The sequence below is a fragment of the Setaria viridis genome, chromosome 9, assembly GCF_005286985.2.
Source record: "Setaria viridis chromosome 9, Setaria_viridis_v4.0, whole genome shotgun sequence".
NCBI classification, from domain to species: Eukaryota; Viridiplantae; Streptophyta; class Magnoliopsida; order Poales; family Poaceae; genus Setaria; species Setaria viridis.
Genome location: NC_048271.2, coordinates 30656969 through 30680062, shown reverse-complemented (window position 1 = coordinate 30680062; position 23094 = coordinate 30656969). Strand labels below are relative to the sequence as shown.

General features: G+C 43.1%; 4 protein-coding genes and 1 long non-coding RNA gene across 5 annotated transcripts; 2 read left to right on the top strand and 3 right to left on the bottom strand.

Moving 5' to 3' along the window:
• The first annotated feature begins 3315 nt into the window (after positions 1-3315).
• Positions 3316-3684, top strand: LOC140221171 (uncharacterized). Its single transcript, XM_072290489.1, has one exon. It carries the CDS (start codon positions 3316-3318, stop codon positions 3682-3684), a length of 369 nt encoding a protein of 122 aa, XP_072146590.1.
• An 878-nt stretch (positions 3685-4562) lies between these two features.
• Positions 4563-9808, top strand: LOC117839133 (uncharacterized). Its single transcript, XR_004636792.2, has 2 exons — positions 4563-5408; positions 9635-9808. It is a non-coding gene; the product is annotated as an uncharacterized lncRNA (long non-coding RNA).
• A 4015-nt stretch (positions 9809-13823) lies between these two features.
• Positions 13824-14462, bottom strand: LOC117840474 (uncharacterized). Its single transcript, XM_034720983.2, has one exon. It carries the CDS (start codon positions 14397-14399, stop codon positions 14007-14009), a length of 393 nt encoding a protein of 130 aa, XP_034576874.1. The 5' UTR covers positions 14400-14462; the 3' UTR covers positions 13824-14006.
• Positions 14463-15912: 1450 nt separating this feature from the next.
• On the bottom strand, positions 15913-17649 carry LOC117839704 (uncharacterized). The gene has a single exon (XM_034720102.2). The coding sequence runs from the start codon at positions 17498-17500 to the stop codon at positions 16190-16192; it is 1311 nt and encodes a 436-aa protein (XP_034575993.2). The 5' UTR covers positions 17501-17649; the 3' UTR covers positions 15913-16189.
• Positions 17650-19738: 2089 nt separating this feature from the next.
• LOC117836627 (peptidyl-prolyl cis-trans isomerase) lies at positions 19739-20600 on the bottom strand. Its single transcript, XM_034716092.2, has one exon. It carries the CDS (start codon positions 20508-20510, stop codon positions 19950-19952), a length of 561 nt encoding a protein of 186 aa, XP_034571983.1. The 5' UTR covers positions 20511-20600; the 3' UTR covers positions 19739-19949.
• Between the last annotated feature and the right edge of the window lie 2494 nt (positions 20601-23094).

Genomic DNA, 23094 nt, shown 5'->3' with positions numbered 1-23094 from the left:
ACAACTTCGACAATGATGAGGACACCACCACCGCTACGCAGGCATCCTACACTACTGGGGAAAGTGCCTTCAGTACTGGTTCCTAACCCCCCTTTAGTACCGGTTGTACAACCAGTATTGCTACTTTGATACTAGAGGGGGCCTTTAGTACCGGGTCAAATAACTGGTACTAAAGGGGGAATAGCAAATATGAGCTCTAAATAACACATGTATATAAATAAAAATTTTCTCCATTATACTTGATTCTAAAAATCACAAATTACTCTAGCTCTAAAGCATAAAACTTAGTATACTAATCATGTATCAAGGGAGGATGAAGTTTCTAACCTTTAGAATACTTGAATGAGTGAAATTCCCACGAAATGGTGCTCAGTCGAGTAGCAGCCCCCCTATGGCGCCATGGATAGGATGAAGGCCGAGCTGTGGTGAATGGTTCGGGCAGGAGGAGGAAGATGGCGAATTTATAGGAGGGAAGTTAGTACCGGTTGGAGGCTTCACCCGGTACTAAAGGTTGCACATTAGTACCGGGTGGAGCCTCCACCCGGTACGAAAGGCCCTTAGGCATATTAGTACCGGGTGGAGGCTCCACCCGATACTAATGAGTAACCTTTATTACCGGTTGGAGCCCCCAACCGGTAATAAAGAGGGTCATGGGAGGTTCCTCGGGAACTAGCCGTTAGACCCGATACTAATGCTCACATTAATACTGGGTCAAAAATGAACCGGTACTAAGGGCTAGGATCAATGCTTAGTTTTTCAGTAGTGCCATCAAGGAAGGTGCAGCCCCACATCTGACCTCGCCCCCATCCATCCGCCGATCGAGTCCCACTCACTGGATCTACTTGAGCTCGCATTGCTGTGATGGAGCCGCTCGAGCTTGCCTCGCCTGGACAGAGTCCATGTTGTTGCAGCCCCAATAGTGCTGGAGTTCTTGTCTCAACCACACCACGTCGCTGCAGACCTACATCGAGGTCTGGCTTCTGCTCCCTTCTCCTTCCTTCCACCTCAGAGGTTTCTATGTTGGATAGTGTTGGGTGGCTGTTACTGCTAGTCTTGATGGATGTTTGTGATGTTATTATCCAAAATTTCAGTAGATGCTACTGCTTGTTGCTAATTCATTTGTTATGGACACATGGTACTCGTTATTAATTTATTACTTTTTCAGGATGAGGACTGAATGGGCCTACGATACCTCTTTGTTTTTTGCAACAGGTCTTTCTTATTCTGTAACAACACCCTAAAGCATAGCATAATTTAAGCTGATGTTCTTGTAGTATAATCACTTCCTTTCTGAAACACTACTAGCATCCTAGAAGTTTAGTTTAATGTGTGAGTTTTCTGAAATGAATAGAAGATAACAAATGTTAAATGAAATGTACTCAAAAGGCAACAAATCTTCTTTCGGTAAGATATCACATCATCTGAGATGTCTTTTTTCAGAAAGTAATGTCTCTTATGAGAGATAGAAAATTAAAACTCAAATGTTAGTTTGCTTTGTCATTCTTTGATATGTTAATAATAACTGCACTTCTAACTTCATGTTTGCATGAGGGTTAAGTAGGCACATATATTGACTAGCTGTATGTTCCAATTTATTACAATGTTTTATAGCTGTTTATTAGGTAATCTATGATCCAATATTTTGTACAACTGGAAGAGTCATGACTCCTTTTTTATGGACAAGTGTTAATCTCCAATGTTGCTGGATGCAACACTCATGTTTGGCTTGTGTCCATAATGTTTACAACAAAGATTATAACATGTGCTATAAATCATTCTTCTGCCTATCGTTCAATCAACATATTACATAGTCATATGTAAGACTTCTATACAGAATAAATGCACACACTGACATCTTTGTCGATTGCTCTATTGACAATACAAGAATTGTGACCTTTTTAGAAATAGGAAAAATAAACAAAGTTAGTTAAAAACATGAACACTGAGTTTCTATATTCATTATTTTTAGAAAGCGAGTGTTACTCGCAGTCATGAGATGGATGCAAATATACAAACTTGATGGATTTTGATCACAAATGATAGATGCAGAAATGTTGATTTTTTTGCTCATAGATGCAAATTCATGGCTGTGAGACATATCAATTTGTAGTGTTCAAATGTGCAATGTGAGATTAAATTAGACTAGCTACTAGCTAGTTTGTATGGATGACCGAATGTCAATGTTAAATGCTCATATTCAATGAATCGATATTAATGTTTCCTACTGTTAATGTATTCTTGTGATGACTGCATATGCACATTGGTGATAGAATAATTTTGAAGCAATTACATACTGAATATAATTGTATATATTGTGTTCCTTTGAATAGTTCTCGTTGGATTGTTGGTTGGTATTTCTGATCGTTAGTCGATTTAAATGTTTTAGTTGCTATAGATTTATCCCGATGCCACTTATAGTGACTTATAGTTAGGGTTGGTGTAACTCTATACCAAATGATGATTAGTTGCTACAAGGACTTATACCGACCACAATGTTGTCGGCCATGTGGGGCTACGGTGTAGTTATGGTTGTTTTCGTGCATTTATGTAGGTTTATGTTGGCAATGAGCTGTCTTTTCATACTACTTAATTTTTCAAAGTGTGTTTTAACACGTTGAAGAAATTAGTGGATGTTGGCAAAGGAAATTGAACCTTATTAGAGTCTAATCCGCATTCAGTGGTTTATATGTAGAAGTTTTGATGGTTACTTGAGATTATTTTATAATGGTAGAGGTGAATAAGTTTTAGAAAACTTAATTGTTCGGCTAGTTATTATTTGGCGATGCTTAGAGTCTACCCACGTGTTTATTAGGTGATGATGATAGGATATTTCTGACTTTATGATTTTTTTATGGTTTATCTCTTCCAAGTGCCTTGTAAATTCATATGAAGGGTTCCAAAGAAATTTAATATTAGTAATAATAAATATTTTGTTCGGCATAAAATGGAGACACTGCGTTTAAGAAAACAATTTTGCGGATAGAAATTGGTTTTATGTGCTCAATTGTTTCAGAGAAAGTTAGGAACTATAGAAGTGGGCTGTTGTTGGAAGAATTTAATTGGGAACTGCCGCCAAGATATCGGGAAAACCAATACGATTGCGCAGTGACGCTTATGCAAAGAGTTGTACTATTGGCATCGCCACTTCGCTAACCATTCCAATTTAATTCTGATCGATAACAACAATAGACGCCTTCATGGTTTCCATCGACGGGAAGCATGTCGCGGCTTCCCCAGCAATTCCATAAATTCCGATGAACCTCAGCTTGGAGCCAAGTCCACAAGCACCTACACACGGCGTCGCGGCCAAAAATAATGGCCGAATACGGCGCCGCGGCCGAAGACTTCGTGCTGCTGAGGTGCTTCGACGGCGAGGAGTTCCGCGTGCCGTCTGCGCTGGCGAGGCGTGCCGGGGTTGTCGCGGCATGCATGGATGCCGGTGAGCACGTGGCAGCAGGGGCCGTGCCGGTGCCCGGTGGCGTCGCTGGCCGTGTCCTGGCCGCGGTGATCGCGTACTGGATCGGCCGCCACGCCGTCAGCACCGGGGATCTCGGTAGGTACGACGAGGAGTACGTCGCCGGGCTCAGCCACGACGTGCGCGTCGACATCATCAAAGCGGCGTTCCACCTGGGCGAGCGCGGGCTCTTTGAGCTCTTCGGGCCACCGGTCGCACCGTGTGCCTGATATGGCAAGTTGAAACAAAGCTGGCTATGCGAGTTCGTATTTTAGATATATAAGTGACTGTATAAGTAGAGTATTGTTGTAAGCGTGTTGCTAGCGCCCGGAAGTTTGATGGGATTTCCCATCGGATGCTCTGTTGGTCCATTGCAACATAGAAAATAAACGTTTGCAACATAAAAAATCACTGTTTGCAACGTAAAAAAATATATTGAAAAAATTTATTAGCCATATGTTGATGATGAGGAAAAAAACCACCATAACATTTGTTTCGTGTTGCATGGAATCTCTCATTGAAAATGCAACATTCAGATAAAACACTTGCAACATGTGTGTGAAACATATGCAACATCACAACATCTAAGATTTACTTTGCAATATCCACATGAAACACTTGCAACATTCTTCTGAAACATCTGAAACAATTGAAACATACGTTTGCAACGTGCAGCAAACCTTGGTAGGAAGAGCACTGCACAGCGGGATTCAAAGCTAAGAAACGGTGGAGGAGGAGGATGGCAGCGGCTCGGCTCGCCCCTGGCCGTAGGAGAGCGGCGCTCGGCACCCTTCCCCATGGAGCTACTTAGGCGGCCAAGCCCATTGCCAACGGAGCAGCTCCTCCGGCAGCCAGCGGCTTGCCCCCTGGCCACGGGGGAGCGGCGGCCCGCACCCCCAGCACTTGAGTGGCGCCCGACGCCCTTCCCAGTGATCTGGAGGGGTCTCGAAATCGCTCGCCAGCGCCGTCTTCACTTGCAACACCATCGCCACAACCATGGCATATCGCTGCGCACCACAGCGATGCCATGCCCCACTTCGATTTCTTCTTCTAAGCAGGATACAGAGCTACTGTCGCTCAAACAAGCGTGGGCGAAGGAGGAGCAGTGTCCGCTGATGACACCGAGCGGAAAGGCAGCGTGGCGTTAGACGAAGAGATGGTGGAGGTGTGAAACATTGCCGGCGAGCTCAGAACGAGGATCGATAGAGAAGAAACAAAAGATAAGAAGGAACAGGTTAGGTGGATGTAGTATTACCGTTGTTTATCTTTAAAGGTTTTTAGGGATGTTTGATAAATTATTGTTCCCCTCTCGGTGCTTTGGATCTTTAGGCTTATAATTACTCGAAGCAGACAAAATCGCGCGTTCGTGTGCAACCATCCCAGCAATCTACCTGTTTTGTCTATGACCCTCTTTCCCTTTTCGTCTTCCGTGTCGTCTAGCTGTCCGCACTCCGCACCCCTCTCCGTTTCGTATACCAGTTTCAATTCCCCCACTGCCCCCTGTTTATTCCAAAATATCCAACACGATTCAACATTTCTCCTGATTTTTTCCGTCCCTTCCAAATCGCCGCAGCGCCGTTTGTCGAGCTCGCCGCCTCGCCGTTTCGTCTGCATCTACAGGGAGGCGGAAGCTGGATCCAACCCCGTTTCGCCGCTCAAATCGTTTCATCTCCGACGGCGGCATCAGATCGAAGGTGATGTGGATATTGTCTTCAATCCAGTTCCACTTCCCCTCCTTTTTTGCGTGCATCGTGGCTCAGCAATTTTTTTAGTGCCTGCGGGGGAGGCAAATCGAGACGAGAGGATGCTTCCGATGTGGCCGAAACCAGGCGCCGTGCAGGTGGGCGACGGCGTGGCTGACTGTGATGTCCAACTACAGCAACGAGCGGCAGCACAAGAGCGTGATGGGTCTCTTCTACATCCTCGAGCACGAGCAACAACTGACAGCCAATAGGTCTTGTGCTTCAGCTCGCCCCTCCCCTTTTCTGATCTACCTATTTCTGAATCTCTGATGCTCTCAACTTTGCTTTATCTTATCTTGTGATGGCTGCAAGCAACCTGTGAAAAGGGTTTAGTATGGTATTGTGTTTTGCTGCTTGCCATGGGGGGTACTGGGAAATCTGAAATACGCAATCTGCTTGTTTTGTTTTGGTTGAAAACTGTTCAAGCATTATAATCCTTATTCAGTGCTTCGAAATGTGTCAAAACATGTAGGTAGTGTGATTAAAATACAGGAAGGATGTTGGCTGCTTGCTTAACTCATTCGAGCATGGTTTAGCTAACAGAAGAAGTGTCAAATTGAGCCCTCAAACAATTTGTCATTAATCTCAGAAAATTTCCCAAAGGAAAGTTGACAACAATTATCTTACAGTTACAGGTAGCATCAATTTTCTAATTCAATGTTTTTCAGAAACATATGTTGGCTATTTTTTAAGGGATGCTTTTTAACAGCTCGAGAATTCAATACTACACAAATGGGATAATATAACCTGACATATCTTTTCTAATTCCCTTTTTTAGGCATAATTGCAACTGATTTAATAAACTCCCTGGTTTGTGCATTCCATAAGTCATCTGTGAAGTCCCCCTGCGTAAAGCCTGCCATTTTAGTATATTGTTTTCCATTTTGATTGTTGTAGTGCATTTTTTGGGGCAGGCTGCAAATTTGGTTGACGGGACTGGATTAACTAGCGATGTTCTTATTTCTCAATGGATAAGAAGGAATATATTTTTTAGAAAACCTTTTCTTTCAGGCTGAGATGCGCAAACATTTATTTCAACGAATGTGGTGATTGTTTTCTTACTTGGTGTACAACGTCAGGTCTATGACTTGAAAGTCTAGGATGCTTACACTTCTTTTTTGCAAAGACATTCATGGTGTGAATATTATGTGAAAATGGTACTATCATTTGGGATAGGACGAGGTTAAATTGCTAGACTAGGTTTTGCTGTGGTCCAAATTATACTTCTATATTTTGCATAAAGGAAATGATTCCGATAAGAAAAAATGCCCTGGATTCTTCCTTTCTATGTCGATATATATTGGCATTCCTGAAGTTTTTCTACATGAACATGAAAGTTTTAAATCTCTAGGCCCAAAGCTTTTAATGTCTATGCCCAAAGTTGCCAAAAGTTTTTTTCAGAATGACATGAAAGTTTTTAGCTAGAACACTTTAAAGCTGTGAATTGAGGGATTCAAAGTTTTATCTTACAACTTCAATATTAATTTTCCGGGTTTAATATCTTCGAATTCTTGTCCAAAGGTTCTCTCTACATGATTAGAAAGTTTCTCAGTATCCGCACTCAAAGTTTTTGATTGGGAGCTTCAGAGTTTTTAGAATGTGACTTTAAAGCTTGAGATATCATAAGTTACAAAATGTGGTCTAAAAGTTTTTTTATTCCATCTACAAAGGTTTTGATACGTGACTTGAAAGTTAGAGATGTAAACAGTTTTCAAATGTATGATTTGATAGATTTTGAATTCCATGTACATGAATTTTAGTAAGTGACTTGAAAGCTATATGTACAAAGTTTTGAACATATGGTTTGAAAGTTTTTAATTCTAGTAGATAGAAAGGTTTTGATATGTGACTTAAAAGCTGAAAGCTAAAGATGTAGGAAGTTTTGAATGTGTGATTTGAAAGTTTCTCTCATCCATGTTCAAAGGTTTTGAGCTACAAGTTTAAAGTTTTGGATATATATATATATATATATATATATATATATATATATATTTTTCAAAGTTTAGTATTGTGATTGTAAAGTTTTGGATCTAGGAGTACAAAGTTTGAAATGTGCTATTACAAAGTTCTTTAACTTGGGAGCACAATTTTGGAATTATATAGTTTTGGAGCTCTTTTTACAAAATAGTTTTTGGAGCTAGATCTACAAAGTTTATAAGATGCTAGTCAAAGTTCTTAAACTTTGGAGTGCAAACTTTGGAATTACAATGTTTTGGATCTTGTAATACAATGTTGGATATATTTTAGTAGAAAGTTCTTAAATATGGGGTGCAAATAGTTTACAATGAAGGTCAAAGAAATTGCACTTTTTTTTATGCTTAGCACTGTCTGTTTTTTTACCCAGTTTGTCTGTTTTTTTAGCAACTGTAATTTAGGGAAATTCTGCTCCGCTGATGCAACAGTTTGTTCTGTCTGTTTATGTCCTAGAGCTGTTAGTAACATTAGGATTGAGTTGTAGATGATTTTATCAACAAAGAAATCTATAGTTGGACTATAGCGTATGATCATGGCATTTTTTCAGGAATTATCGGTTAGGAATTTTAGCAAATTTTACCTTTTATAATATTTTCTCTACTGATGCAACAGTAGCATGAATAGTTGGTGGGAGTAAAATATAAGGCCATACGGTGGGAATCAGCTACGATAACAAATATGTATGCAACAGGAAGCCTTTTGTTGCATTTTTTCTCGGATAGCCCCAAGATTTCTATTGGTTTTAACATGAATCCATAGCATTGTATTGTAGCCAAGTGACAATTAACATGGGCTTAGCAGCTACACTAGATCCATATTTTTTATGTCCTATATTGAATAACCTAGAACCTAAAAAGTCAAGGTTCCTAGATTTTAAAGCATCTATGCACTAAGTTTTTTAACGACGATTGTAAAGCATCTAATGTAAGCATCTAATGCACACATGTTCAACGTTTGGCATTTTAGAAAGTTTTTCATATAGGGGTAAAAACTTTTTCATATCCTACTATAATGTGCTATGTCTATAACTTGAAAGTCGAGGATATATAGATTATTTAGTCATATAGTCCAAATTTTTTGAACTGTAAATACAAAGTTTTATATAAGTGGTTCATAACTTCTTTTTTAAAATATGAACATTAAATTTTCAAATATGTACATTTCAATGTTATGTATTCTCTAAAGTTCTGTATACACGAGTCAAAAGTTTTTATTATTCTATTACAAATTGTTGTGTATAGAACTTGAAAGTCAAGAATATATAACTTTTTAATGACGTAGTTCGAATTTTTTGACCTATATTGGTAAGTTTTTATACATGCTGCTCATAATTTTTTTCAAAGTACAAATATGAAATTCTTTTAATATGTACATTCAATGTTAAGAGATATAAAAATGTTTGTATATAGTAGTCAAAAGTTTTTCATACTCTATTTAAAAGTTTTCCACGTTCTATTACAAAGTGCTATGTATAGAACTTGAAAGTCAAGGATGTATACAGTTTTTAATTTGTGGTTAGATTTTTTGACCTACACATGTAAATTTTTGTACATACGGTTTATAAGTTTTTTTTGAAATATAAATAAGAGGTTTTTGAATATGTGCATTCAATGTTAGGAGTTCTTAGAGAGTTTTGCATCGTCTGGTCAAAATTTTCACATTCTATTACAAAGCGCTATATATAGAACTTTAAAGTCAAGGATGTATAAAGTTTTTGATTATGTGATCTAAATTGTTTTATCGACATATGTAAAGTTTTGTACATGTGGTTCATAAGTTTTTCAATATACGAATTTAAAGTTTGGATATGCATATTCAAAGTAATGGATTCTAGAAAGTTTTGTATAAAGGATTCAACAGTTTTTCATACCCTACCATAAAGTGTTTTACACATAACTTGAAAGCTTACAAGCACATTCAAGTTTCGAAACTACAAATACAAAGCTTTTGGATATGAAGTCCAAAGTTTATAATTCAAGCATAAAGTTTTCAGTATGCTGTTCCAAATATATAACAGTCCACTCCCCTGCCGGTTCGCTTCAAAAAAAGTAGTCCGGAAAAAGAATAATGTCCCTTTTTAATACATGATTAGACAAACTTAAGGCATGCTTAATTTATCATTGGTTGCATTTTTTTCTTTTTCCAAAAATATAGCTGTTGCGACACATTGCAGTGGTGATGTTCTTACTTTCAGATTTTCTTAACAAATTGATCCTACTTAAGTTTATGTCTGTAGACTCACCCCTGACCAAGTGACCAGACAGGACTAGTAAACAGCATTTTTCACCATCTACTTATATTTGTATTTTGAATTGCCTTATGAGCTCAAGGACTTTTCTTTTACCAAATGGTTCCACAATGGCCATAACACCATTTTTCTGTTCATCAAGTGGATTAGTGTAATGTTTATAATTTTGCTATTCTTTTTTTCAAACACTTATTTGGCATTTGTTTTTTTTTGCAGGGTTTCACCATGGTTCCTTTTGTTAAAGATTAAAGCTTGTTTCCTATCCATTATTTTGGCCGAAAAAAATGTAATGAGATTGTCTTTTCAATGGATATGCATATTTTATATACATGTTTGATTTGTCTCTGTTGACACATCTTCAAAATTTGTATAAGATTATTTTGTTGTTAACCGATGCTTTTTTGAACCTGTGAATTGGGCACAATGTTTTCGTTTTATAAATCAATACTTAAAGTGACACGGGAACAACAGTATTTTAGTATTTTGCTTCTGCATTCATATGTATATGAAACAGTCCCCCCACCCATTTCATCTCCCTCGTACATGGGAAAAAAGATGCGCCAAAATGCTCGGCAAAAAAGTGCAGCAGAAATGCGTGGGAAAAAAATGTGTCAGAAGCTAGACATGGGAAACAAGAAACGGAGGGGAAAAAAAGTATAGGAAGCTAGACATGGGAAATAAGAAACGGAGGAAGGGATGGGAAGAAATGGTGTGCTGCCTTTTTTCATGCATGCAATCCCCTGGTGCTAGCTGTTTCCAACTAGCAAGCTAGCTAGTCGTGCGCGCTAGGAATGCTTGCTCGCTGCTATTAGCTACCAACGATCGATAGCTGCTAACTGGTAATACCGAATGCTCGCCCAAGATTCAACGGGAAATTTTATAGGAGCCAGGGTATGTTACCTTGAAAATATTGTAGATGCTGCTATGGCAGAGGTGACAGCTCTTAAGGAAGGTCTGGTGTTGGCGCAATTGTTGGGATGCAATCGAATTATGATTCAGTCAGATTGTGTGGAGGTAGTTGAGACGATGAAACAAGATGGCATCTCAGCGACAGCTAGTGCTCCGATTTATGATGAGTGTTTCATACTATGGCAAGATTTTGTTTCTATTTGCATCGATCATTGTAATCGGGAGGCGAATTGTGCAGCACATGAGTTAGCTAGAGAAGCTATGAAAAGCAAATTATCTTGTAATTGGGTCGATGAACCCCCTAGCTTCAGTCTAGGAGCTTTGGCGAACGATGTAACTATTATTCAAGATCAATAAAGTGCGCCAAATGGCTTTCTCAAAAAAAAAAAAGAATGCTCGCCCAATAAGAGGCCCGCGAAGCAGACCATAGTGGGAGGAGTATTTTTTTGAAACATGGGAGAAGGAATATGAACGAATAATGATATTCTACAAATGTGTTTCAGGACCATAAAAGTGTTTCCAAGCTTTTTTTTTTTTTGCTTTTTCACGATTCATACGCTTCTGTAGACCGAAGCCGCGGATTTGCATAAATAGTTCAATCAAATTAACTAATGTGCAATATCTTTTTTCCGCAAAACCAAAAAAGTACCGAAAATTCATTTCAAAAAAACAAAAAGGCACCGAAAAAGGCACGTATTCAATCATAATTGTCGCAGCTTTGTCACGAGTCGAGGCGACCTCCAACCCATTGAAGGGTTCTGTACGTCTTTCGAAAAGTAGATAAGCAACTCTTCTTTAAAACTCATATTAAGCTCTTGTACAATATTTTTTAAAACCTATCAATATATGTTGACATTCATCAATATTTTTCTAAAAATGTCTACCTCGATTGTTACCAACATTTGTCGACATTGACCAACATTTTTTATACGTACCAACATTTTTTGTTAACTTATTTTACACTTACCAATTTTTTTCACACAGTACAAACGCATCCACGTGCACACACTCACCCCTACGAACATACGTACATAACTCTATCCATATGAGCACCTCAGAAAGACTGAATCGACGAATTCTTGAGATTGACAAAGCAATGATCACTAGCGTCTCGTTGTCGACGGGAACATCGCCTACCACTGAAAGAATAGCGCCGGCCAAATCTTGAAATAAATCCAGAAAAATGTGAGCACCCGTGTTGAGTCGAGGACTCGAACCTAGGTGGACAGATTTCACCACAAAGAATCTTACCAGCTGAGCTATGCTCAGTTCGCCACTTACCAACATTATTGCTCAACAAACTTTTACACACACCAACTTTTTTTCATTCACTAACATTTTTTGCTCACCTTTTTTTGACGTTCAACGACGCTTTCTACTAAAACAATGTTGAGATAGTTCTTCTAAAATGTTGATTTTTAAAAATACAACAAAATATAATTATATTGGATCTCATTTTGTAGTATTAATTTCAACAAATATCATGATTCAATCGGATTTGAAATTGGATGCATGGTTTAAGATAAAAGATCATTAAAAAAATTAGAGATTGTTTAGATTCCCATCTTCCTCCCTCCACTCACGTCGTGACACGTATCCTCACCATGTGCTATTAGCTTCACCATACGGTGCGGCTGCTGGTCCAATTACTACCTAGATGCAATCTCAACGTTCACGTAGTGTTGCACGGATCTCAAAAGTGAATCATGGGTAAGAAAAAAAATCTTTTGAAAGATAGATAAGATTACCGCCTATTGAAGCCCTAGGCAGGAATTAGACGATGCCCATTATTAGCCAAATAAGCTAAGTTAGCACATATAAAGCGAAAAGAACCAGTAAATAGGCCAATATTCAACCCATCAGCCCAAGAGCCCATCAAGTCATCCCTTCGATTCGTTCGATGCCCAAACCACGCACAGCGATGCTGATCCCCCCTCCGCCTCGGCGACACCGATCCCCATCAAGGTGAAATGGAGCATGGAAACGTGAGAAATTGAGCGGAAAATGAGAGAATCGTCGACTCCACGTCTCCACATCTCCTTAGAACAACTTCAAGAGCTCCCTTAAATTACTCTTAAAACCTTAATCAGGGGAAATAGAAAAAAAAGTTACTCCAACGGGTCCCCCAAACCTCCCGCAAATTTGCGTCCACCACATCTGGAGCTATTTTCCCGCAAATTTGCGCGGTGCTCCTCCTCCCCCAATTCGCCCGCGTGCGCCCGCGATTGCCACTTGCACCTTTTTTTTCCCGCACGCACCATATCCCCGTGCGCTGGCGCGCCATGCCGGCAGCAGGCCTTCCCCGAGAGGCGGAACAACATTAGCGGCGGAACAACATGGCTGGCTGCCGGCCGCCACTCGCCCCCGCTCCAGTCACCACGCGGCCCTCGTTGCAAGAACAGGAGTGAGGCGGGGCGGCGTTCCAACACAGGAGCTCAGCCTCCCAGCGCAGAGCCTTGGCCTCCCTGGACAATGGACGAGAAAGGCTGGTGATGGGTGAAATGGATGCGGGACGGTGAGGGGAAGCTGCTGGTGCGAGGAATCGAACAGAGGCGGCCAAGATACAGCGGATTTGGCCGTCGGCGAGCTCTGCTCGAAGGAGCGATGGAGCTCCGTTCTGGAGGAGGGGTGGCTCTGTTCTGGAGGTAGGCCCAATTACGATGATGTGGCAAATATTGAGGGCTGTTATTGACATTCTACTGTGGGTTGATATGTTTTTGGGGAAAGAAAATTTTACATGGTCCCCAATACACTGTTTTGGGGAAGAATTTTTTGGAAACTTTTGAAGTTGCTCTTACGTGAGAGTAGCTATGCGAACGACCCTGGCGTCCCCCTGGAAGTCTAGTCGGCTAGTCGGCGATCCCTTGACAACTATATCTTGAACACAGCTAAATTCATATGTGCAACTTAAAATTTAAAACATGGACAGGGGACCTTGCATAGTAATCCAAATCACATGTGATTGAATCAAGTTGCGCTATTTTGTGGTTAATAGATCCGCAATGCGTACATATACCAGTTTTCACCCAGGGTTTACGTTATTCGATCGATGGGATGCTTAATAGATCCACGGAAACAGGAAGCGACTCAAGGGTACCGATTCTAGCGAGCGCAAATCATCTTGGCAACGTCATGTTGTTGAATAAGCACAGAGAATGAAGGCGATAGCAGGGGCGGGGCAGAGGCCCGACGGTGCAAGTATGGCTGAGCCTGAGCCTGAACCTGCACCAGGGTTCACTCGTTGATGTTCCGATCCTCCATCACGTTAACTTTTGTCCCCCCTTTTCTCTGGTACGGATTGCACCAAATTCACAGTAAATTAAAGTGTACAGTTTGAATTGTGTTCCAGTTCAAGGGAGGATATATAATTTTGTTTGCCAATATCGCATCATTTAATTTCTGCTTAATTTGATCTTAAGACAAATTTTGGTATTAAATTTGCACTCCCACATTTGCAAGAAACATTTAGAGGACAGCCAAAGCACAGCGCAACATAGATTGCAAATAAGTACTTCAATCAAAACTTGTCCTCTTCACAAAATACTACTACCATATATAGGCATGTAGTAGCAGATAAAAACAGGTAATGGGGACGCTAGGGAAACTATATAATCCGCATGATAAAAACGCCATGAACTTGGGCCCGCGAGATCTTGATCCGGTGGTGGTGGGAGCTCGATCAGGCTCTAGTGGGCCTGAAGAGGTCGAAGAGCGCCGCGTCGCCGAGGTGGTGGGCGGCGTGGATGAGGTCCACCAGCGCGTCGTGCCGCAGCCCCGCCAGGAACGCGGCGTCGAACGCCGCCCCCTCCTCCTCCTTCGCCGCGGCGCGGCCCTCCCAGTACGCGGCCACCTTGGCGACCACGGGGCCGTGCACGTTGCCCGGCACGTCCACCACGCGCTCCCCGGCCGCCGCGGCCACCAGCCCCGACCGCCCCCGCGCGAGCGCCGCAGGCACCGCGACCTTCACGCCGTCGAAGCACCGGAGCACCAATGTCGCCGCCGTCCCCTCTCCCTCCGCCGCCTGCCTCGCGTCGTGTTGAGACGCCGCCATCGTTGTTGCCGCCGCCGCCATCGTTGCAGGTTCCTTTCTTGCGTGGCACGAGAGTAGAGCAGGTTGTTCGTGTAGTCGGCTCGTTTGTGCGTGCGTGTGCGTTTGCGGACGGCGGGCGCGCAGATTTATGCGCGGGTGGGTTCGAGTCCGACGCGAGCGGCGTGTCCGGCTCGGAGCTGGAAAGTGTTGCTGGTACGTTGCGTGCACGGGTGCGCGCCGCACGAGCGGCTCACGGGCTCGCACAAACGGACGGTGCTCGGGGCAGGCGCTTTTTTTTCACCAGACAATGCGGGGGAATCGTTTCCGGATTGGGGTGGGCCGTGGGAGCCGCGCAGACGGGGTTTTGTTTGGGATTCTGCCGGGGTTTTGTGTTTGGACAATAAGCAAGCAGCAGCAGGGTTAACTCGCCCAATGTTTTTCTCCTCCTTCAGCGCCAATCCCTACATCCGCAACTTCCTCCAACCAACCATGTAAACGATGGAACCTAAGGTTAGTCTTAATGTACAGTTAATAGGACAGAGAATTTGGTAATTATTCCAGTTAAATTTTATAGGGATGAAACTCCTCTCACCTGACGAACGAAACTTCCCCTATTACTTATCTTGTCAAATCAGAAAAATTGCTAATGTGATATTAAATTTAATGTCACGAAACTCTCTATGAAATCCCACTAAAACTGGCCTAAAAACAATCTAATGCACGTGACTTAGATCTTGTTTGGTTCAGCGTTTATGCAGCAGTGCGTAAGGCAGAAGCATGTCGCGTAGAATCGCTGGTTTGCTCGTTTCTTGCTGTTGAAAACATGCATCCACGCGTTGAAGCGTGTTCCACACAAGAGCGAAATGTTCGGCAGGTCTTGTGCTTCTTTCGGCTTAAACGCAGCGGATAAGCTAGCGTATCCAGACATGGCTTATTCGTGGAATCTTACATAAAATTGGTTTCTTCATTGAATCGATGATTCCCAATATTTGGCACCTAAAGACTCTAAATATTTCACATCTCCAAATATTTCCTTGTTGCCTTTATGAAGCTGTTTAGAATATTTGACATATTTATTGTGAATCCATTCCCATGATCTGCCCACCAATATTGTTGACGAGCTCGCTAATTCGCTCGCCGCCCATGTGGAAGATGTTGCGGATCCGCAAGCTGACATGAGCAAGCCTTTTTGTTGTACTGAAAAACGATGTATACCATCTTGCCATATTTAATTATACTTCACCGATGCAGATGTCTTAATGGTTTACATCTTTTTTCACTGGTCCTAAAAAAATATTGAAAACACTTTATAAAATTAACTAGAGATGACGTTAGAAATGATATATCCCTTCGTAAACTTTCACCACTAAAACTAAAAAAAAAAGATAAAACTTCACGCGGATACTGCCATATTCACAGGCGGTCCATAATTTAAACCTTGTATGTGAAAAGATATGTGGGGTATCTGGGAAAATAGTTTTTTAATAATGCTTGAGAATAACGAGTATTTGTACAGCACAACAGCAGAGAATACAATAGAGTCACAGGCTAGTCATAACCCCAAATTAAATTGCTACTATATTAATTTTTCATAATAGAAGCAATGGAGTACATTTACCCGTTACAATATGCTATTGATTCCAATTACCCAATCACAAACATCCCTTCTTACACTGTATTTGATACACGCGCATAATTAAAAGAAGAAGAAAAAGAAACACACACACTTTCCATCACCAAATGCAACACCAAGGCATCACCCACCCCACCCTCTTGTTTAATCAGTTCGTCGCAGCCAAGCAATTGCAGCACCATCGTCAGCCATGCCAAATTTAGAGACCCACGCCCATGGTGCCAAGCACGGCTGAGACGCAGACAGCGACGCCAATGGCGGCGATATGGGCCCCACGGCCCTCTTTCCAGGCCCCACTGTCATAGGGACTGTTGTCCACTAGCGGCTGGGGATCGAACCCCGCCACGGCGCCGCCCTCCTCGGCCGCCGCGTCGTGCTCTCCCGCTCCGAGGCCAGGGCCGGCCACCCCCGCGCCGCCACCGACGGCCGCTGCTCCGCTGCCGACGTCGGCCGCCGCGTCGGGCTCTCCCTCCCCGAGCCCAGGCGCGGCCACCCCCGCGGCGCCACCGAGGGCTGCTGCTCCGGTGCCGACGTCGGCCGCCTGTGGCAGGTCGGCCGAGTGGCCGTTGCCGTCAGGTTCCATGCCGAAGGGCAGGTTGCTGCTGTGCGCGCCGAGGGGCTCGGCGAATGGCGGGAGCGCGGTGGCGAGGCCCGGCGAGCCCGGCGCGCCGCAGTGCTGCGCGTGGCGCGGCTCGTCGCTGGCGCGCCAGGCGAGCTCGCCGTCCTTGTCGCGGATGCGCATGTCGCCGTCGTCGACGAGCTCGAGCGTCTCGAGGAAGTTGGTACCGTCGGTGTTGGTCTCGCCGTGCCACACCTCCTCCCTGCCGTCGAACACCTCCAGCCCGTGCCACGAGAAGAGCAGCGTGCACGTGTTCACCGTGCTGATGGGACGGCACTCCGACTCCCACACGCTCTTCCCGCTCGCGGCTGCTGCTGCTGCGGCAACGCCGTCCTCCTCGCCCTCGGCGGCGCCGCCATGGGCGCCGGCCGTCGCGGCGTCGACCACCTCGACGTAGCAGAAGTCGGCGCCGAGCCCGCCGGCACCCGGAACGGTGTGCGTGCGCACGAAGTAGGCCGCGTACTTGCCGGACGGCGACGTGAGGAACAGCACGGGCGGGCGCCCGCCGGGCGGGATGCTCGCCAGGATCCGCTGCTTGGTCACGCGCTCGATCGTCCCCAGTGGCGCCGTCGTCGCTGCCGCCAGGGAGCAAGAGAGGAGGAGGAGCAGGGTGGCGATGCAAGGGAGGAGCTCCATGGCTGCAAGGCAGTAGCTAGCTTCTGAAAGTGCTAGCTCCTTGTGTGCTTGCTCGATTGTGTGTTTGTTGCTTGTTTGGGTTGGTGTATGGCTTGGTACATGCATGCATATATATAGTCCCCGGTTGGAGAAAGGAGACGATGATGGAGTTGGAGAACGAGGATGGATTAGGATTTGATTAAAGGTCAAAGCTGATGGAAACATGCATGGGGAGTGGTTGGGTTTGAGGTTTGTTTCGTTACCGGCCTGCTCCATCCACAGTCAGCGTCAGTAGGGGATTGGGTGAGACAAAACCTGGGCTTGGTATACATCTTCATGCTTTGAGATTATTTCAGTATGTCTAGGTACCCCTGGAGCGTGCATACATGTTACTCTAGTGTTGATTTTGCCCCAAATAGTAGGTTATGTTGTGTGCCGGTCCTCTGAATGGGGCTCCCACTACTTCTTTCTCTACACTTCATATGTTAATCTTTACAATATGGTTTTGGTGGCCTTGTTTTTAACTCTTTCTTCAACCTCAATCCAGTGCATACCCTGAAGGGACCGTGATACCTTAGGAGGGGGTGAATTGGGTGTTCTAAAAACTAAGAACTAAGGCTCCCAAGCACATATGAAAATATGATTAAAATATGATTCTTAGCAAGCTTTTGAACTACAATTCTACAAATTAAAATGTTCAAACAATCTTACGGAGAAGAACTGTATACATTCATACATTCAGAATTTTTTTGTGCATATGCATTTGGGATACAAGCAGAGTTGTTTTTAGTGTTTATTGGTCGGACCTCATAAGTCATAACTTCACTTTTGCTCTTTGCCAACCCGTTGGGGTGACAGAAACTGATCAAGTTTAGGTTCTGAAAAAATGGATGTTTTTTAATAACGAAAAAGTAGCTGTTTGATTGCATCTCTAGATATTACTAATTGGTAATTGGAACTGTTACAGATACAAGTATAGTTTTTCTTCTCGCAAAGAAAAGCTCATAGTTGTAAACTTGTAATGAACACTTGGAAAATATTCTTGCTTGAGTTAGGCATCCAAATTTATTTGAATCTACAAGAATTTGTTCCCACCTATGTATACGTTTCATAATCTTAGAACCTAACTCCCCCTTAAATTAGGTTGCCAATACGCTTGCCATTTGTGAGTCGTAATTGCTAGCTGGCTACAAGATAGCTACGGGCGACCTTTCTTAACCAATTGTGAAACATGGTATAACACATGGATATTCTCATACATGCACATATCCTCACATTTATAAACTCTTCAGAGACACGTACTGAACCGACAAATAATGAAGTCACCATAGGCATTGTTGTCAATGAGCTCGTTGCCAAACAATTAGAAAATAATAAGCCAAAAATAAACACACATCTGTGTGCTGAGTCTGAGCCTTGAATAATCCAAGTGGATGGATTTTACCACAACGAACTTAACCAACTATGCTATGCTTGGTTGGCCTTGTACATTAGGTTAACGTGCAAATACAACAAAATTACCAACATTGGCACTAGAAGACCGACTACCCTCACGGATGGCGCAAATCATGCCTGCCATAGAAGGCGCCCAGCTGGAAGGTTTTCCGCGATGACACCGTACCTCGCTCCGGAAAATGAAATTGATGACAAGGATGGTGACAAGGTAGTGAAGGTTGCAAACCCTTCCTACGCGTGATGGACTGTGCTTGATCAGCAGCCATTAAGCTTTTTTTTTTTATCTCATCTGTTTCACGAGAAGTGCTGACACAGGCCTTATACAGGATCTGAAATTTTTTAAGCACGGATCACAGTATTAAACAAAGTAAAGCTCTCACATTTATTAGCTAAGTTGTTTCGGATCTGTATGGATGTTGAACTAGAGAAATGAAATGGAAAGTATTCATAAATTAAGAAATTAGCCGATTGCACAATTGACCAAAGACATCACTGGATTAAAAGTAGTAAAGAAAGCACCACGCCAATTTTTTGTGCTTTGTGATGATATTGTCATGAACCGATGTGAATGTAGTCCTGGGTACTTTTTGACGTGCATATTGGGGAAATATCATGATTGACTGATCTCGCTTCAAATAATTGCATGTATGGTTCTCCACATTTAGAGTTGTCAGTCAACGTTTTGATTGCCATCTGTGTATGAAACGCAGAGTTCATTTAAATTTGAACCAAGAGCAATTCGGACGGCTCCAGGCAGCTTACCACGAAGCATCCTTCTTTTTCAAAAAGAGCTGTGCAATCCCTACACCAGACAACCCTGATGACCTTGACTCGTGCAAATTCCTCCAGCTTGGGTTGTACGCATCGCAGTGCTTGTCATGGTCTCTTGTGCAGCACTGCTCCCATCCATGGGACCTCGTGCCTGTCAACATCCCTGAAGCTTCACACACCTTCCCTTACCCAGTTGGGAAAAATCGAGCCTTCTCAAGAACATGCAAACACAAAAAGAGAATAACAATGTGTACTGAGTTCAAGGGGAAAGAAACAAGACCACTTGAATTGGCACCAAGGCAAAAGTGAGCACTTTATTAACTCAAGCACCATTTTCCCTCTCACACATCAGCATTATAGCTACATCAGTCAACACAACGAATAGGTGCACACATGAACGATGTGAGGACACAAGCACACATATGATGATCTACATAGTTTCACACGTATCTCTTGTAGTTGCACGCACAGGTGTCAAGTTTGGTAGAGAGTAAGTTAATTAGAACAGGGCGCGGTGCTTGACCTCGCCGCAGTCGGCGATGACGACGGGCCTCACCGTCCTGCCGCTCATGGACCCGGCCTTCTCGATGGCGCGCACGGCGTCCATCCCTTCCACGACACGGCCGAACGCGACGTGGCGGTCGTCCAGCCACGGCGTCTCGGCGAAGGTGATGAAGAACTGGGAGCCGTTGGTGTTGGGCCCGGCGTTGGCCATGGACACCACGCCGGGGCCGTCGTGCTTGACGGCGCTGAACCCTTCGTCGGGGAAGTACCGGCCGTAGCCGAGCGCGGACTCCCCGCCGGTGCCGTTGCTCGCGGTGATGTCGCCGCCCTGGCACATGAAACCGGGCACCACCCGGTGGAACGGCGCGCCCTTGTAGTGCAGGCGCTTGCCCGACCACCGCCCCGTGCCGCGCTCGCCGGTGCACAGCATCCGGAAGTTCTCCGCCGTGTTGGGCACCTCGTCGGCGAACAGCTCGATGACAACGCGGCCGACGTGCTCGCCACCGATGTTGATGTCCAGGAACACCCTGGGGTGGTTGCTCCTAGTCGGCGCCATTGGGAGAGAGATTGACAGAAATCGAGTGTGTTCGCAAGCGACTTGCTAGAGACTTGTGCTCAACTTGACTTGAGGCTTTTGTAAGGAGGTGATGATGGCTATATATAGAGGAGCAAATAGGACTACAGGTCTATGGACTTGGAGAGAACAACGGCTTTAAGAATAAAGAAGATGCTTACATGACAACTGTATGCTCGCTGTGGTATATATGCGTGCGATCAGGGCTTTCATAACTTTGACCGCTAATGTATGCTGCTCCTGCTCCGTTCTTTCTAATGAGATGCTATATATTGGCCTTTCACTACCATCAGTTTCAAAATAATATATATCTTTAGAATTCAATAATAAAGTTATCAAAAAGCATTAAACATTTTTCAAGTCAAATGTAATGACAGTGATATTTTTCATATGCCCAAATGTTAATAATATATTCTAATGAAGGAATTAATGGTAATTTGTAATGTTAGATCGTACAAATTCTAGAGCATCGGATGAAATGAAAAGGACGGCATAAAAAATAGCATTGTATCCTTTTTGTGAAAAATGCTTCTGAAATTACAGCTTTAGTCACAGCTGCAGCCTTAGGCTGTTGTGGCTACTAGTGGAATATTCACTGTGAAATAAAAACATGAAATTACTTGAAGTTTTCTTTGTTTCTCACGGTGCTATGATTATTCGAGTCGCTTCCGAGATAGTCACTTCAAGTTCTTTTTCTGTGTGCTTTTTTGTTCTCCTTGTGACCGAAATTGGGATATATTCAAGTTCACACATGACACACCTTAGTCACAATAAAATTGTGCAATAAAAATGCAAAAGTTGGTTTCTGATTCGATACCCCCTACCTATTTAGCTATGAGGATCATAGGGGTATGTAGAGCATATATCGTAAGATGGGCCTTTTATCTGTGGGAATATATTGGACACTAGATTAATTGGGCTAGGTTATACGGCGGATGCACCAGTGTCTTATCTTGATTAGCTCACTATATTTGATATGCAAGATAGCATGAATGTGCACGCATTCATGATTAACACACATGACATGCTCATGGGACGTGAAACTACGTGATTGGTAGAGTTTGAATCTGTGGGGTGGGGCTACCTTTTTTCTTTGTTTTTGCTCAAATTCTGCGTACAGAACAAGCGAAGTGGGTATTACAATTTCAGGGACAGGCATCTAGGAGCCTTGAGTAGAGGATTTTGTTTAAATTTACCACGTATTAGTATGTGGTGAAACCGTCGCCTACATAGTACAGTTAATTTCTGAAATACATCTATAAAAATATACAATCTTAATATATATGCGATACCATACATATTATTAGCATATATAAAGTACTCTCTCCATCCCAAACTATTAGTCGTTTTGGATTTTCTAGGTTTATATTTTTACTGTGCATCTAGACATAATATATATTTAGATGCATAGCAAAACATATAAATCTAAAAAATAAAAAATAACTTATAATTTGGAATGAAGAGAGTATTTACTAATTTGCAGACACCCACAAGTTAGAGCGGTCCACAGAAAAATACCGCAGACCCACTAACCTAAAACAAAATTCTGTTCAAGTATTGAGTTTTACTGTATATGCATGCATGAAAGCAATGGATAGATTTTCTCAAAAGTAGTTCCGTTAGTACCTTTATTTGTATTTTACCAGTATAATATAAATGGTGGCAATGGCTATGTTTTGTGGAACCTGTCAGTGTTTAAAATTATATTTTTCTTCTAGCAGAGGCATTACATTTGTTTTATGACAGGTTCATTCCTCGGTAGAAACCGATGCAGCAAGTGTCAACTTGTCTATCGTGGTAAAAAGGTCACTTATCAAAGAGGTAACGATTATTCTATTCTACATTGCGATATCAATCAAATTCTAATTTATATCTTCGCCTAACAAAATGTGCGGCACCCATCGAGCTGATGACTGTGTATATTCTTCGCCTAACAAAATGTAAACGTAATAACAAGGCGAAGATTCTCATTTAGTTGTAACGCACCTATGTATATTCTTCGTGAGGCGCAAGACACCGTACCAAAAGGCCAACAAAACTTCAGCTATTCGTCATTCAGTAAGAGTCAACGAATATTATCTGTATTTTAATCTACATCTCACGAAACTTGCCGACCATAAAAACAATTGCTAGGTTGCTGAGACAGACCGCACGCATTCTCTCGTCTTCTGCAGTCTGCACTGTGCTGCGCAAGCCGTCCCTTTCTTTTTTTTTGTTTGCCCCGCTTTCAATCCACTTGGCGGAAAACAACGAGCAAAACCTCCTCGTCCGGCGAGCATCAACAAGAATTTCCCTTGTCACGTTACCACCCGCACACTTTCACGTATGTCATCCTACAAGTCTTAAAAAAAAAGTCCGCACATATGTTCGCCGTACGTCCGCACATATTTTTTAACAGAACTAGTTCACCCAAACTAGAGAACCTACGTCATTCAATTCATCCAAAAGCTTAAACAGGTGGATGTAGGAATGGTAATCGGGCGGGTTTGAACCCGAAACCCGTAGATTTTAGACCCGATGGGGTGGGGGCGGTACCCCCCCCCCCCCCCCCCCCGCGTCCGTTTGC

What these genes read in the sequence shown, in the direction of transcription:
- LOC117839704 (XM_034720102.2), bottom strand. Translation starts at nt 17,500, where the DNA reads ATGGAGCAGGCCGGTAACGAAACAAACCTCAAACCCAACCACTCCCCA.
- LOC117836627 (XM_034716092.2), bottom strand. Translation starts at nt 20,510, where the DNA reads ATGGCGCCGACTAGGAGCAACCACCCCAGGGTGTTCCTGGACATCAAC.
- LOC117840474 (XM_034720983.2), bottom strand. Translation starts at nt 14,399, where the DNA reads ATGGCGGCGGCGGCAACAACGATGGCGGCGTCTCAACACGACGCGAGG.
- LOC140221171 (XM_072290489.1), top strand. Translation starts at nt 3,316, where the DNA reads ATGGCCGAATACGGCGCCGCGGCCGAAGACTTCGTGCTGCTGAGGTGC.